At 38.4% G+C, this 18,277-nt stretch overlaps 1 protein-coding gene across 7 annotated transcripts in view; it reads right to left on the bottom strand.

Moving 5' to 3' along the window:
* PHF21A (PHD finger protein 21A) overlaps positions 1 to 18,277 on the bottom strand; it is a 131,413-nt gene that overhangs the window by 22,972 nt on the left and 90,164 nt on the right. For all 7 annotated transcript variants that reach the window (XM_032188185.1, XM_032188188.1, XM_032188184.1 and 4 more), the window contains exon 6: positions 3,550 to 3,750. In XM_032188185.1, coding sequence (XP_032044076.1) covers positions 3,550 to 3,750 — 201 coding nt within the window. The remainder of the gene's footprint in view (positions 1 to 3,549; positions 3,751 to 18,277) is intronic.

Below are 18,277 nucleotides of genomic sequence, written 5' to 3'. Positions count from 1 at the left end.
GCTGGACTCCGTGATCTCCAGGGGTCCCTGCCAACCTCAACCACTCTGTGACGCTGTGACAAGTTACTACACAAATCTCTTTTGGGGCACCTGTTGGGTACATTTTAACCATCTGCAGCATTACAGATTGATTCAAAAACAATTCCTAAGAAAATGACAACCAAGCATTAGTAGTGGCATATATATATTTTAGATCTTTTACTTTCATACTGATAAATAAAATATACTTTCATACTGATAAATAAATGGAAACTTTACTTACAGAGATCATTGTGATCAGAGAAAGAGGAAAAAACATTCATACATTTGTTTCTTAAAGAACAAAAATGGATTTTGATTCTGGCTATCCCAAATTTCAGTTTTAGTCATACATACAGCAATTTAGCCCTTCATGTTCTCTCCTAAGAATATCACCAGGGCTATCATGGAGTTGCAAGAGCTAGCTGTAAGCCTGTCCAGTTGCAGGCAATTAATTTTAACTTCTCAGGAGCAGGGGTGATTTTGGTGCATGTATGTGATTGCGTGATTGCCCTTAGCCTGTTTTAATGAGAGTAGTTTTGAATCACTGAACTCTGTCTGAATTTTATCTGAAATGCCTGGGTACACTATGCCCACAAATTCAGTGTATTCCAAAGTTAAACAACCATAATTTCATAATTTTGTTTGAAAATGTACTGCCTTCTAAGACGCTAAGGGAAACAGAAAATTACAAATCCCATCCAAAAAGCAACAAGGTAGGAAAATCTCCATATAAAACCAGAACACAATATGCACGGAAAAATCATGACCAATGATACTCAGCAGAATGGCAGGTGAACTTATTCCTTCTCTCTCTGGTATAAAAAATCCATTGTACCAATGACACTGCATCTTCCAAACAGTTATTGGCATCATTAAATGCTCTTAGGATGAAGTAAGAGCCATTCCCACCTGATGACAGCGCTAGATGTTAAAACAGGAAAAAATGGAGAGCCAGGGATCAGGCAGTCTTTTTCATGGTCTGAACATGCCTGATTTGGATTGCTTGATTTTAATCAGACAAGACCTTTCACTTCTTTCTAATAAAATACTATACATATATTTCCAGTTGATTTCTTCCGTATTTCTTCAGTACTATTTCCTTAAACAAAAATGCATTTACCTTCACACCACTTTCTCAATGCTTAACCTACGTCTCTTAATTGTTAATGACACACAAGTGGGGAAAAAATCACTGCATATTGCCAAATCAAAGGATATTTTATGCTACAATGTTATACATTTTTGTAAAATCCAGTCATAATTATTTTTCCCTTCTCTCAGCGTGAATAATTCCCCCTTTTTTTTTCTTAGATATAATAGCTTCTTATTGACCTCTGCTGCACGTTCTCCAAAACAAGAGGCTCCTTTCCCCTAATGCAGTAGTATTATTATTCAAGCATTTCCAATGAAATGTAACACAGTGTCATTTTCACAAGCATTACATTCAGCCATAAACATTTTAAAGAAAAGTGAATCAATCATGTAACACAAGACTGGGAATCTTTCAAAGGGTTCTGGTAAGTCTGTAAGTACTAAGAGCACAGTTTCAGTCAGCAGATCACAGAGCTTGAATTTCCCTGTTACTTTGCTGAGCATTAATTGCTTTGGTTATTCTAAAAAGTTTTCAATGCATGAATTCATATTGAAGTAGCATCCATAGTAAGTTTGCATTATTTCACATAATAACACTGTAATAACATGACCTTTTAGCAGGCTTGCTGCTTTTGGAAAAATTTAAAAGCCCTTCTTAGTGGATTATATTAAGTATATTAAAATGTCGCTATTAAGGCAGTATATATAACTTTATTCCTAAATTGAATTACTCTGAAAATAACCATTGAAAGCACTCTCTTTACTGACACAGCCTTGGAAGATATACTATTTTCAAAAGTTGGCAGCAAAAAACTTTCTGCAGAGACAAAATATAGGATTTTTCTTTATATGTGAGTGGGCTTGTCTTCGTTGAAAAAGAAGGCATGTTTTGATTGAGGGGCAATGGGAGAGAAAATCTGTACACAGATTCTGTGTATAAAAGGAAGTGACTTGACTTCAGAGTTATACCAACACGATTAATAACAAAACACTGTTGAGGATAAGAGCTGGTTTATTTTATTGAAACGAGAGGAAGACCTGCCTTTCAGTTTATAATTACTTTCCAAGTACGACTGCATCAATGGTAGACGGGTGTAGCAGTTTTTTGACTGTTTCACTAGAGGGCTCTTTAACTTTGAACAAAACCTAAATTTTCAGAACCCAGAAGATGACCTGGAAGTTAAAGCATGAATGCAAAGTGTGGAGTACGGAGAAATGCATGAGACTGCTTTTGCAGTCATGTTTCCTGACAGAAGAGACCAATGATACAGCAAAGAGTGAACCGCTGTCTGCTTGTAAATATTTTAGGGCACGTTAATATACACTTCTTTATTCTATCTTAGCTTCAGAATAATGCTAGTGTTTAAAAATACCTTTTTCTTCGTTAAATTTGTGTCATTTTTTCAATATTATTTTATCAAAAATGCAAGTACCTAAGTCTTACACATACATTTTTAGAGAGCAACTTGTTGAGTTAATGAGAGAACTAACCCAGTCACGTCTTACCCCTCTGTTTCCAGGAAAAGGGAAGACAAGAATCATAACTTGTCAAAGATGTGGTTGTGATTCCCTGCAATATGCATAAAGCAAACTTCAGCGGTGAATTCTGCCATCTGCCTATCCAGGTAAACATGGGTTGCTGAGATAGCAACAACAGGAAAAAAGACTTCACATACCCTGTTTTATTACAAAACACATCCCTGCACTTGCTAGTTTTATTAGTAGACTTTTGGGATTCTATATATTTAAGCAGTAGAGACTTTGAATCAGCTTGGAATTTCTGTCTCAGTAAAAGTGGACCACTGTCACTGGTGAGTTCTGGGATTATGTCTCTAATCCTATACTGTAATGAAATTTAGTGTATCTTTCCAATAAAGACACTACTTTCTAATATTCAAACTTTGCAACTACCATTGTATACTTTTAGATTAATCCTTGCAGACTCAGGTAAGTATTACTAGACACGAGTTACATTTTTTTAGAAAACCAAGCAGAAAGAAAAGGGAACTGTTTTCTTATATTTTGTTCACAGATACAAAGACTGTCAGTCTTTTAGAAATATATTCTTTTAATCATACACCTCACACTGTGCATGTACAGTCTTTACTATTTTTTGAGACCTACTGACTATGGGCAATCACTCGCACACCTGTGAAAAAGGTGATTAATTTGCTAAGCTTTTATTTATTTCTAAGAAAGGTGATACTGCCTCCTTCTTTTCTGGCTTTTAATTGCTATTTTGAGGTAACTGGTGGAAAAAAAACAACAACTCAAAACCCATATGTGCATATGCACAGAAAGAGAAATTCATACTGGTATATTAAGAGGATGAAGTAAAGGTTTGTAGTTTTCTGTCTGAACCTTTCTTTGACTTTTTTTTTTTTTTCAGTGAACTTTGCCTTCAGAGAGGATAAGAATTGTTGTAGCAATTCTTACCTGTGATCCAATCACGTTTGGAGAGGGTGCAGTAGACTGCTGCTGCTGTTGATGGTGGTGCTGCTGTAGCTGTTGTAGTGGTTGCGGCTGTGGTGTCTGTAGTTTGTTTTCCGACTGTGCCAATGGCTGTATTTGAAATTTACTATCTGGCTGTTCCTGCTTCACTATCAAATTCTTTCGAAGCTGTTCCACCACTCTTTTCTACCAGATAAACAAAAACATAAACAGATATGATTATGTTTATTTAGCTGCATATGTTAGAGCAGATAATAACACCTAAAGCATTTGATGTAAATAAAGAACTACTCAGAAGCGCAGTAGGAATTCTCTCTTGGAATTTTAAAAATTGGTGTTATCTAATGGTCAGAGTGCCAAAATCGGCCACAGAGTGCTGCTGTCCAGCAGGGTGGCCTAGCTGTCCTTGCAGAAACCCACCCCAGTTCAGGCTGTTCACAAACCACTGCAAGACCTCATTAACACATTAACATTAACTTGTTGACATTCAGATTCCAAAGTCTCCATCTTCTTCAGACATGCACCACCAGGCACAGAAACTGAGCGCAGAGAGAACCAGTCTGAATGTGGAGCGGGGAATAGGACGGGCATGGGTGTGTGGTCATTGTGGTCAATATTATTGTCATCTGAAAGAAACTCAGATAGGGCTATCTACATGGGAAGCAACGTGCAGATTTATTTCTCTCAGCTTAAATGCTTCCTATTACATTACAGCTTTTGTGGAAGTTGAAATGAGTTCAAAGAAAAGTTTCTTCTCCTTGTAGCCATTGGGTATCCTTAGACAGTAACTCAGCAGGTCTAAGAGCAGACCAGGTGAGCTACAGGCTAATATACTACATTACCACATGGGAAGTAAGGGCTCACGATTTATGTTCATATTATACTTTAACAGAGACATGAGTGCAAACACCACAAGACTTTTTACCTTTTTGGGACATTTTTTCCAACACTTTAACCACCATCAAACTAGGATAGCTTTAAAAAGATTCAGACGTATACTTAAACCACCTTGATCAAGAGTAAATGTGTACTCCAAAATGGTTATACTACACAGCTGGCTTTGGAGGAGAGCAACAAATAGCGAACAAACATAGCAAGGGCTGGTCTGAGCAAGCTCTGTGAGAAACAGCCATGGTCAGAAAACCTCAGTCACAGCCTCACTGTGGCAGATGGGGCTGCCTGAAGCACTTCCACTTACATGGAAAGAAAAAGGAAAAAAACTCCTGCTAATACCAAATCTTTTGATGTTTGTCTTGAAGCATTTGTATTAAGACACAGTACAAAACACAAAGACAGAATGAAAAAAAATAATAATCCAGCTATGTACAACTAACTGAAACAATCTTTTCCCTCAGATTTTTTTACAGAGGATTATGAAATTCTGAGCTAATGAAATACCTGTTCTTTATGTAGTTCTCATTCATATATTTTGCACTTCTAATTCTGGTTATGTTGCTTTTGATGGGTTAAAACTACTATGCCTAACACACGAGACTTGTACCTCTAATCTAAACGGAGACAGCAAAAGGTGCAGGATCCCAAACTGATGGATTTGAGAACTGGAACTTTCAAAAGCAAAAGAAAACAACAAATCAACTAAAAAATTAACTCCTGCTTCATAGGATTGAAAGATATGAATTCATAGTGCTGACCTTTTCACAGAAGACTGGATTTAACAATTAAGGGGTGTACAGGAGGAAGACTACCTGCCTTCTAAAAATTTCTCCCTGGTATTACGGTGACAGTACTGGCAGGGATGCACAATAGACTACAAAAACAAGAGAAACACAGGCCCAATCTCACTGAAAATTCAGGGAGCTTGTAGTGGATGGGAGAGTGAAGTAACTATTTTACACTGCATCTAGAAAAGTGCTACAAGCTGTCAAAACCTCAAAGCTGGAAATTGTTTGTTCCCTCCTAGAACAAGGAGAGTATAGAAAGCATTTTTCTAATTCAGATATTTTACATAGTTTTAAATAGCCTATGTCTATCAGTTCATTCACACATGTAATAACTGAACAATCATTTAAAATTGCTTTCTGAAAAGATCAACCATGTTAACATGCAAACTAAAGTGCTGTGTCAGCAAGGAGATAGAAGAGCTGAAAAGCATTTCCAGAGATCAGCCCGAGGCGGAGGAGAGGAGAACAGAGCGAAATAGCAGAGGAAATACTGCAACATAACTGTGTGCTACCTGCCAAAAAATGGACTGCACAGGAGGCTGTCAGTAATTACTGTACCCATTCTGAACAGAAAGGGAGTTTTTGTCTTCCACAGCCGCCTGCATGAGAATCAGTGATAGGGTGCTCTTCTACCGATTCTCCAACTGGAGAAAAGCAGCACCAATGGCACTATAATTCATTTCCATCCTGTTCTTTGCACTGGGAGGGAGCATTAGTGAAAGGATCCAAACAATAAAAGGAGAGAGAGGGGAAAGAGCGAGCCAGAGGCAGGCTGCAGGACTCCTCTGCCACCCACCCAGCTCCGCAGCACGCTGAGCTGTGGGGAACGCAGGACCGAGCGCAACTTTTCGTGGCACCTTGCGCAAAAACTGGGGCTCAGCATGTTTGGCACAAAATGGATAACACGAGCGGAACAACACTGCTGCTCTGGAAGCCTGTGCTAGTCTGGTAGAGGCTGCCGAGAGCTGCCAGGCAGCAGTGCATCCTGCCATCCATATCCATTATGCAGATATTAAATTGGAAGAAACATCTAATGCTTTTAAGATTCAGAGCAGTACAACTGAAGTTTGCAGAGCATGCCAATTGCTTACGCAGTTTATTAAGCTCCTTCTACCAACTGTCAGTAAAAATACCACAGTGCCACTACAGAAATCATTTCACTATCTGAAAGGCTGTTAGGATTACGTGCTTGTTAGCACTTATCAGGAGTGGCTCTGAACAACGTATTCCGAAATTACTTTGCTTAATTACTCCAACCAGAGCAGACCTCTGTACCCCTACACAGGCACTAGGCCTCAGGCCCGTGCCCGTCTCGGCACCTCATGTCCTCCTCAGCGCGGCTGCCGGGCCCGGGCCTGGATGCTGCTGCTCGCCTCTGCCTGCCGAGCCTCCTGCTCTGGGGGTAAAACAGGGGGCACTACAACAGCAAGTCTTGTCCATGGTGAGGCTTTGTACTTCATTAAAGCAGTGCTTTAAAATTCCTGTGAGTTATGCGGCTGCTCGTAATTCTGAATGTAGTTTGTGCTGCAGAACGGGAAAACTGTATGGCTGAAATTCACCAGGGCTGGCGCATAGTCCTGGTTATGCAGCTGGTAAAGCTGGGAGATCACGGTTACCTAAGTACCACAGAACCTTTAAGAAATATTCCCAATCACCACCATTTTTCCCTCCCATCCTTATTTAAGAATATTTAGTTCCTACACTCTTATGGACAACTTGGAAATTTTAAACTGAGATTAACTCAGTCATAAACATATCATAAACACAACAGTTTTCTGCATGTTAGAAAGCTCTAAAACCCACACATAGTCCTAATGTAGTTTCTTTTCCTGCAATGCTAAAAATATGAGAAAAGCATTTGTCTTTCATGTTCACTGAATTTTCTCCAAAGCCTCTGTTTACATCCAGAATGTGAAAGAAATTAATAATCACATCCTTTTGACCAAACTGCGTTCTACCTAAAAAAGTAATTGCTAGCCCTCTGCAATGGTTACGGTCAGACTGCTACAAAATCTATTTGTCGAGCAGTGCCCCGTAAGTATAATGCATAATTTAATAGCTCTTGCTGTCTTGACATCTTCATAACTAACCTCATCAAGAACTCTTCACACCACCGAGTTCACAGAGCCCTGCACATCTTATATGACCCTTTCTTAAAGGTAATAATTGTAATCAATACTGTGACATTTAGTGGTACCACTTTCTCATTCATGATACAGGCCAGATCCTAACACAGCATTAGGAGATTATTTGTGTTTGATTAAGCAGAAAATCTGCTGCTGTCTCTCACTGGCCATCTATCTGTGCCCTGGTGATATAAGAAAAGGTGTCTTCTCTGCGCTCAGATCAAAACGATCATGAAAATACTGCTATAAAATAAGTAAAGTCCTTGAACCAAACTTAAAGCTTTATGTATAACATTATTAGCTAAGCATTATTTCCACTTTAATCAATCAATTGATCAATTACAAAGTGGTACTGTGTGTACAGCAAATTTTAAAATACTAGATCCCTCCTTATATTTGCTAATGCCTTTTATTTTTCGTCCAAGAAACATTCAAAAAAGCTTACCTATCTAAAGGAGGGTCTGTTATTAAACTTCAAAAATCTATAAAAGAGTAAAATATAAAAATCGCAAAAAAAAATAATAAATAAATAAAGAGAGAGAGAAAAGTACTAAACAGCCTCCAAGTGCATACCTTTAGTATCACAAAACCAGAGCTGATGTGGTTTGAATTTATCAACTGCCTGCTCATGACCTGCTTTCCTGCTCCACCGATTCCAGAAGTAAACTATTAAGTGTACCCTGTTCCCTGTTCCCTGCAGTAAACAAGAAATGCTCTCTGGGATTTAAAAGTTGCCAGTTGCTGAGAGAGAAATAGTAAGAGGAAATTGTGATTTCAAATAAGCTCTAAATTAAGAGTGGGAAGGATGGAGGGAATTTCCCTGCTCTGCAATCTTCTTTTGCAGCCTCATGCCCCTCTCCTTGCCAGCCCCTGTACCCTGCCGCTACCCAATGAGAAGTGAAAGACCTCTGCTTTTACACAGAGTTTAAGGTTATTCTTTAAAATGCCAAGGGTGTGCATTTTGGGAGTAGAATTTGGGAGTGGAAAGATTGCAAGCAAGGAGAGTACACTCATCTATTGGTTTAAGATAGCATCGGGAAGTTATGTAGTGAAATCCAGTTATAGAAATCCATGACACAGTATTCCACAACAGTGAATAAAAAAATGTTGTACAAAAACCACGGAATTTAATTCCATTGACAGATTCAGCAAAGCACTACAGAAATATTTTCAGCTATTTCTTTGATGACCCTGTATTTTTATCACATTTTGCACCTCTGGCTGTGCCTGACTCATACCCAGGTCTTTTTATCAACAACAACAAAAAATCGAAACCAACTAAATTAGAAAGAGCTTTATTCCCAGAAAAAAAAAAAAGGAAAAAAAAAAAAGAAAGAAAGAAAAAGTGTGGTGCAACTTCCTACTTCTTAAAGGTCTTCAGACTGCCACCTGTACATTTTAGCTGAAAAGGTTCTCTTGGGGGGGAAGGGGGAGGGGATGCTTGTGCTCTGTTTAGGCACGCAGCTACCACTGCAAGCAGTGGGACGGCGAGACTGCCTCCACCTGATGCCTCATGCCTTATTGGGCATTATTACTGAGACGTACACTATTTCTTTTTACAGGTTAATAACCTAACTCATATTTTTCCAAGTTTTGCTGTTGTTGTTGTTAAACATAGGTATCTTCACCACAGTGAAAGGCTGCATAGCCAACACACCATTAAGCGTCCCAAAGAGCACAACCTCCAATGTAACCCCCAGAAAACGTGGCTAAAAGCACTACAGAAATACAAGGGCTTTTCTGCGTGTCTACAAGGAGATGCTGAGGATGTTACAGGAACTGAATGATTTTCTTCATTCTACCACGATGAGCCAATGTAATACACTGATAAATATACTTACAGAACAGATGAGAGCGAGACAAATACACTACCATTAATTTTGCTATGCCCAAAGCTCATGAGCTTACTGTTGCAGTCTTGCTATCTTTAATGCAATTACTTAATATGGCAGAGGGTACTTTCTATAAAATGGAATTTAAATAATTTTTCACTGTATAAAAGTGTACTTTGCCATTTTGTCAGATAGTTATATAGCATTGGCATGATGTGAAAAGTATTTTTGTCATTAAAAATGCTGATAAACTTAATACACTTCATTATGTTGTAAACTATTTAAAACAAATACAACAGGTGTGGTTCTGATACAAATACATTTCACATATGAACATACCTGTTAAAGGTTTTTCCTTTAGGATAGAAAAATACTTCTCAAAGTTGCTAGAAATTATTCAGACATGGATTATGTAAATTCTGAAAATAATGTTCATTCCTTCATCCCTAATGGAGGAGAATGCTTATCAACTTTTCTATTTTATTTAAAATTATAGGTAGATTTATAAATGAAAATGACTGAAAATAGCTGCTGTGCTATTCTGTTTTATGTGAGCTCCTGATTGCTTTATTTTCCATACTGTGTCTTTTACCATTTGCAGCACCACAAGACCAATTAATTTTTTGAAGGGAATGCTGCACCGTGAAATGCCTTATGCATCACTGTCTTCTCATTTTAGAATCTTTACTGTTGCACAAAGTAGGGAACAGACACTGAAGTACTAGGAGCACTGCACATACTGTTTTCCTTCAGCTTATACATTAAATAAATATAATACCTCTGCTTCCTTACCCCAATACTTATGTTAATTGAAAGAAACTTGCAAGAACAGCTACAATAATCAAATAATGAAGCAATTAATGAATGGAGAATTAAGTATATGACAACAGGCAAAACAGAACAAGAAAAACAGTTTAGTGCAGTATTTGTAATGTAATTAAGGAGGAACGGAATGTGAGGAATGAAATTAAAATTTTAATTTGGCAAGGTTTGACAAGTTTTTTTTTGTTTTGTTTTAGGTTTTTCTGCTTCCCAGAAATACTTCTGAGTACAAATACAGAATGGTGAAAAAATGTGGAGATCACCTCCACATGAAATGGCTAGGGAAATGAAAAAAACCAACAACAACTAAACTGCTGACTACCACAGAAAAGGTATTCATTTTAATTTTATCTTGCCCATCTCCATACTGACTTCCCACATTTGTTTACTTCAGGGAAAAAAAAAAAAAAAAAGAAGAAGAAGAAAAAAAAACTCCTTAGGAAAAAAACAAACAAACTGGATTGTGCAGAAATGCAACAAGGTTTTTTCCTAGTTTGATGTAAAGTACATTTCTATGATGTCTGACTGAACTTAGTTTTCTAGAAGTGTATAATTTGGTTTTGTAAAATCTGCCATGGACTGAAACTTGGTGTATAAAATCACAGCATAAAGATTACCATGGATTATTATTCTTATGCAGGAGAACACACAGGAATGACCCCACTGGGAACATGGTTCTCACATATCTATAGTAGCCAGCTATCTAAGCTAAACACCTCTACCAGGGAGGTACCACTGCATCTTTCCTCTTACCTATGATTTATTTCATAATGTGACATCCTTTAATCTGAATTTATCTGAATTAAATAAGCACAGTAGAGCAATATAAGTTAGTGAACTTATTTCTTATTTTACAAATAATCAGCCTAAATAAAACAGTCTGCTTTCTAAACTGATACCTCCTAATACTTTTGACTAGCTGAAATGGAAAGGATAGCCATCAAATAATTTTACAGCGCACTACCGCACAGTTAACACAGTCCCTTGAATAAAATATGAATCAGTTTCATCAGGATTCTTGTGCACCCCACAGCTATTCCCACGACTGAATCACACCTCCTCTCCTCCTTGTGAAAGGGAACACACACAGTCCATGCTCACACACTTCATGCATGATCAGAAGTATCAAGCAAGATGACTAGTTTTATGCTACCACAGAATATAAACTCGTTTTTTTTTTTATGAACAGGAAGATCTGGATGCTCAGACAATATTGTATGAGAACCTGTTGATTGCCCTGATGTTGTCAACAGCATCTAATATTTCATTTCCACACCTTCTTTACAGAGATCACAAACTAACTGCAGAGCCTAGAGATAAGAGAAGGAATAAATACACAGAGACATGATACAGAGATACAGAACAAAGTAGACACTCATATTTACCCTGCACAGTACTAGAAAACACATAAAATATTTGCTGAAATTGAATGTGAACAATTTAGAACACACAGAAGCGATTTTACTCATTTCGTTTTGCATGCAGCATAATCAACCTGTATCAAAGATCACCTTCGCACTGTCCTGCTGAATCTCTTCCAGGGATGAGATGAAAAGTTGCATTCTCTTTGGTGATTTATCACTGTTGCTTGAATGGCAATGGACAGACTTTTTCCCTTTTTATATTGTCAGCCAAATACTCTTAAGCACTGATTCAGTTAAAACCTGTCACTAGCAATATCACATAGCAACTGGTTGTTGAGCTCTACTTCATAGGCAGAATGAGTTATCAGAGCAGAAAGCTGTGGTTTCATTTCACCTAAGTGAGAGCTGTTTTTTTTTTTTTCCCATTTCCTAGACACTTAAATAGTATACGGACAGATATTCTGCCTAGCTAAACATATCTACTGTACTGTTCTCTTTAGTTAAACAAGCATGATCAAAACAAAGAAAAGTGCCTGCTTCACAGAAAAGACACGAAATTAAATCAGTATTACAGACCAAAATTGCTGGCCTTTCATTGTATCAAGGTTTGTGGATCAATCAACAGTGACTCCCTAGAGGAAAAAAAAAAAAAAAAAAAAAAGGAAAGAAAAAAAAAAAAGGTTCTTCCCAATTTAAATGGAAAAGAGAAGGAGGACTTTGCCCCTCTGCTTGCTTATCTCAGCGCAAATAATGCCTCACTAAGTAAGGCTAAAAGTACTGAACTGAAGATATGGTGAACTTCTACCTCTTTTAAAAACATCCAGGAATTCATTTCAGTTTTACCAAAAGCATGGGCAGCTACCTTTTTGAGAAAGGGTGCAGAGCTACTGGAGACAGTTCAAAGGAAAACCACAAACACAGTCGAGGACCCAACAAACAATGCTGCACAACGTGAAGCTTACTGGGGCCCAGCGTACCCAGTTTACCACAGACAAGGTTGAGAAGTGACTTCTCATTGAGTATAGGTATTTATACACTGACAAGACTTCTGATGATAGGAGGCCTTTAGATTCTCTGAGAAGTGTAAGATGATGATTCCGTGGTTGTGACTTGAAGGTAGACAAATTCAACCTTGAAATAAGATGCAAAGATGGTTAAACGCTGGAACACCTTGATGTTCGAGGTAATGGCCTGCCATGGTTTGAAGTCTTCAGGACACAGTTATGCAGCTTTCCAAAGGAAATGCTTAATCTGACTTTTGGAGGAGATTGTATAGTACACATGCGGTGTAGAGGACCCTGGATCCTGGAAAACTTCTGTTCATTCCCTTCCTTAATGGGCCACAGGGACAGTACAAGTGCCAGTGTTGTTCTCGGCACGCTTCTCCAGTACTGAGCCACCACATAAATACAGCATAACTCTTTAGAATATGAACAAGTCTAGGGGCACTAATGACCTGATATACTCAGGCTTGTTTTTTCATCTTTCTCTAAAACATGAAAAACTGGCAAAAAGTAGAGAAAAGGAGCTAAGCAAAGCATGCTAATCTTCTTCCTTTGATGCCTTTTATTGTATGCCCTGCTTACATATTCAGATTCTTATTGATTCCAGACTTGGAATGGGATTTTTTTTTCCCAGGTCAGATTTGCTGGGATGTTATTTTTCCCCTCCACTGCAATGCAGAATGTGGACTGCCTGCTAGGAATAGCTGGGCACATTTCCCCATATCAACCTGCTGACATTGCAATGGCCTTCAGAATAACTGGCAGCCCATCCCATTCTACCACCTGGTTTTTGGCTAAGGAACACAAAAACTTTTGCCTCCTAATGACGAAACTGTCCTAGTCTCACTGAAGTTAGATGCCACACAGGAGTACTGGGGTAGAATGTAATGTCTTCTAACACGCAGAAAGTCACAGCGGTTAATCTCCTTGTTCCTTTCGGTTTTGATGTGTGGCATCTTCCACCTACTTCCTAGATGCAGATTCCCAATTGATGTTTAATTATAGTCTTTTAAAGAAAAAAAAAATCTGACTGCTAGATCAAAGAGAAAAAGCATCTTACATATGTGATAGTTTTCAACAGTTGCATATCGTTCCTAAATTAATTAACAGGATCAGACATTAGTATCTAATCCCAAATTATGTATGTAATCTAATCTAAAATTTCAGTCAGCTCCTGGAACACAAATCCCAGTAGCTGTTCTTGCTGCCACCAGAGCCCTCTTCTATGAAAGCTTAATCCCTTGGGATTGAAATGCCTTAGGAAGGTGCCATTACTTCATCGCGCATGGTAACAGTAATGTGAGGAGCAGGAATGAAGAAGCCATATGTGGAAGACAAAGGTCTTTCTGGCTTGGATGGACACTTCACAGGAAAATACATTTGAGACACGATATATCAATATGGACAGTATGCAGCAAGAAGGAAAGTACTGACAGAGGCCATATAAGGGAATGTAAACATTCTTTTCCATAAGTTTGTACTACTTCTTCACACTGTGCTTGCTTGTTTGACAGTTATACCGTCATCATTTTAGACTGTTAAACCTCTGCTCTAGGGTTTATAAAAGATCAGAGCACTTGTCACTCTCAGTGCAGGTAGAGGGAGATAGAGTGGTTGAGCAGTTCATTTTTCTTTATAATTACACTCCATTAACCTTCCACATGAGAGCTCCCCCGTGCTTTCATACCAGCAGCACCAACTGGCTCTGTTTGATAAGGCTCAACAGAGTCTGCAAGACCTGCACGTGTAACAAAAGGGAGACTCCAGCACTGCAGACTTAGCAGAAGCCCGGCTGAAGCCCTGTTACTTAGCGCGGACACATTCAGCTAAATTACACACAGATGGACACCAGCCTCGCCCTACCCACTTCCCTCGCTACTATACTCCTTGAACTTCGTAGATACATGGTCTAGCATTTGAATGCCAAATGCAAAACCAGGGAATTATTCACTATAGGGAACTGAATATTTACCATGCTTTCACCTCACTGCGGAGACCTGCCAAGAGAAACGCATTTAGAGCATTAAAGCACGCAGGGCAATATAAAAGAAGTTGTCATTACATTATAATTAGATCATGTTAGAGTATGCAACCAGCGTACAGAGAAAGAAAATTACTTTTTAAATTTAAATCTTTTTTTTTTTTTTTTTATACACTTTCAGTATCTGGGATTGTTTGTTGTATGTTTTGAAGACCACACTGGTTAACAAACAGCATTATATTTATCTGTAACCTTCTCAATAGTGACCACATAAATGATAGGCTCTTCTAAAAAGAGAGACTTCTTCGATTAATAATGTATTCTACGGGAGTTTTAAACTCAGTGCCAGGAAAGCTATTTTCCATGTGCATGAAGGTAGATTAGCATTTGTGTATACCGAGCAACGGTGTCGGCACATGCTTACGCAGATAAAAGAGAAACAAATTTGGAAGGAGGGATTGTAAACAATCTGGAATAGGATCCAAATTCTTTAAAAAAATAAATGAAACACTCCAAAATCTGCACTTTGAAATGACATTCTATACTATGCATTGGAAGTTTTAACTATTTAAAATGTTTTCACAACATAAAGTTGTATTCAAAATTGGCCTATAGAAGTGAGTGACGGTGATGTTCATTTTGCTATTAGCTCCAGTATCCTTTCCCTTCCCTCTCCTGGTGTTTAACATATGGTGATACTGGCATCTGCATGTATCTCCATAAATAAATATAACTTACTTCTTTCCTACGGTCAGTTTCCCACCTTCAGCTATTTTGAAATAATCTGCTGTTTTCTATGCCTTGGTAACTGTGAAGTGTCTGAAACAAAATCTGTTTATGCTGCAAGCCAAGATACGAATCCAGCACTGTCCTTGTTCAGAACAGGACAGGAATTTTATTTCAGAGTTCTGGTGAGCATTGCCAGAGATTCCCATCAGTACCAAGGAAGCAGAGGTGGCACTTTATCTTGTAACAGAAAGGTAAGCACTGCTGCTGAACCTACCTACAGTACCCCGAGGAGACTTGATTTTCAGAGCAATCATTAAAGGCTCTTAATGTAAGTCCCACTTTCTACATTTAAGTAAGTTTTTAATGATTTTGCAAATTTTCTTAAATTTAACCTAAAGACACCAAACCTGTCCTTACTGAAATTTAACTTGTGTCATTTAAGCCCATCTATTATATGACACGAATTCAGAATCTATGGATGTGACTGAGCACAGCAATTCCCAAACCATCAAGCTGCTGTGTTTGCCTCAGGAAAGCGGAACAGTCAGAGGACAGTTAGTTCTTCTCTCCAAGACAGGCTCATTCAAAGTGGAAACACAAGTACTTTTATCGCATTAATTTCTTGGATGAACAATGAATGCTGTTGCAGGGATGCATTTGATATCAACTAAAAGGCAAGACAAATTTTGTCAGATGTAATTTCTCTACTAAAGATGATGTTCATTCTCAAACCTAATAAATCTAAAACAATGTAATTAGGACACTGAATAAAATTATCGAAAGCATCCATATCTCTTGTTTTTGAAAAATGTATCTGCAGCGGTTCAATGCTGTAATGCAACGCGATCTTGTTTGAGCTGGGATTAAAATTTGTCAGGACGGTTAAGGAAGGCAGAATCTTATTTTTGCACCACACTCAACTCTTACTTCTGTAATAAAGAATTTCTGTGTTTTTGAACTGTATTTAGTGTCTCTGAAACTTGCTCTCTCATTTTTTTGGAGTATGGATTGGAAGCATTGAGTACTGAAACTGTTTTTTAAAAAAAAAACAAACATTGCAGAAGTGCTCCTGCTTCCTTGGCCATCACGGCTAACAGCATTTGGAATACTCTTTTCTGACAAGTGGACCAAGTTCACCTCTAAAAAATGCAATATTGCAGCTGATGGGACCTTTTTGTTTAACTCTTCAGCTGTGAAACGTGCCTCTCCAGAACTTTTCAGCAATATTTGTTATTTTCCCAACACCTCCTAGAAAATATTTCAGAAGGAAATACTTTGCTGTACAGTGGCCCGTTGTTCTCTTTTTACAGGAGACCTGTCAAAAATAACGCAAGTAGTTTACCTTTTTTGTTATGTCAATAAAGGAGATCTCTTGAGAGGTTTGGAGGGCCACAAGGTGGGGAGGCAGATCTTTTATCTGTACATACAGAAATATGCAGTCTGGTGAAGGACTCCTAGAACGGAATTGCTGTGTCTTTTTTCTGTAATAAACCCTGGAAGACTTAAGGACTGTTGAGATCACAAATGTAAATGCAAGAAACCCACGTTAAATGTTGGGAAAAGAATCTTAGTCCAAGTGGCTGAAGCTCTGTGTATTTTGGGTGAGTTTTTTTTAGGAGTATTTTTGTTAACTGTTGTTTTGTTCAAGCTTTAAAGAGAGCCCATGAGTGCTACAGATTTAAAATGAACTCTAAAGAAGCCTTTGATGAATTTCTATAAAATTCTCCAGAGAGTTTTCTGTCAAAGAGAGGTAAGAAATAGAAAATAGGCTCTCTTATAATTCCTCCTTATGAAATACTAAATATATAATAAGTGTGTATTTAGGGAGAAACCAAGATTTCTTCTTTGCCTCTGCAGGCCCATATTATATTTAAAAGGCAAATTAAGTTTTTTTAATGATGATGGCAAGAATTAAACAAAAATGACTGTATATTTGCACACGACGAAGAGCAAGGGTTGTTGGTGGGTTTTTTTTTTGAGACCATATGTGTGGTATCGCAGAGAACTGGCAACATATTGCTGGATGAACACATTTTGTGCTACTAACCAGTCTGACCAGCTAAACCTGCACACAGAGGTATCAGACTCGGAAATACGACTTCATTGGGCCTAACTCAGCATTTCTTGCATGACAATTCAGCTGTGAATATGTTTGCAAGCATTAGCTCAGAGCGCAAGGACTTCTAAAAACAGCATCAGCCAGCCCCTCTCGCGCGTGTCTTGAAAGACACCTCTCACACTGGTCTCTAAGAGCTGCAAATCACAAAATAGTAGTTTTCCTCCCCATGGTTTCGCACTGATGGATTTTTTCTTTATCTTTTTCTTTCTTTTTTTTTTTTTTGTTTTTGAAAGAAACACATGTTGCGCTGTTGAGAAAGGCTGAAAGATTACAGAAACCTAGCAACTAAAGCACGGGCTGTTGGAGCAAGCCATCTTGCTTTGTGCCCTCGGCTCTGGCAACTTCACTCGTAATGGGGTCTCAAGCCCCGCTATTCACCCAGAGAACTACCCTAAAGCAGCACTGGCTTGGGAACCAGAGCCTCATTAAAGTTTCCTGCACATGATGTGTACCCCTCTTAAATTAAATACAGATCAGCTCTCGTGTAACCCTCCTCCTTAGGTAACATTTCTAATATGAGGGAGCTTCACCACTGGGGAGCAGGTGAGGTGGGCGCTGAGGTAGGGGACCATGAGAGGGAAGAAGCAGCTGGGCTCTCATTGTCCCTCCTATCGCTTCTGAATAAAGCAAACCTGTGCTGAGATGTAGAGGTGCTCTGGGGGAAAAGAGCCTCAGCGTTCCTTTCTGTTTTCTAAAAACCACCACAGGGCACACGTTCGAGAAAATAAAGCATATTTATTTGCTTGTTTTGATAAAACTATCCTCTGTTGTATTTCATCTCGAGCTGGGGCAGGATGTGAGGAGAGGAAAGAGGCTTTTAAAAGATCTATTTTACACACCCACACACGTATCAGTAAATACAAGCAAGGGCACGAAGTAACTGGTGATCTAACTTACCTTTAAAGCGAGAAGCACCAAAACCAAACTCTGAGAAAAATATTAACCAGCGGTAATAAAAATGTCAGTGTCAGATAGCTGGTGCAGAAACGCAAGAAGAAAAGATTGAAATGTGCAAACAGAAATATTTGACTTGGCGCTGTATAGGCAGAATTCA

Source organism: Aythya fuligula, chromosome 5 (genome assembly GCF_009819795.1).
Source record: "Aythya fuligula isolate bAytFul2 chromosome 5, bAytFul2.pri, whole genome shotgun sequence".
Classification (NCBI taxonomy): Eukaryota; Metazoa; Chordata; class Aves; order Anseriformes; family Anatidae; genus Aythya; species Aythya fuligula.
Note: the sequence above shows the minus strand (reverse complement) of the source record. Positions and strands in the feature narration are given on the sequence as shown.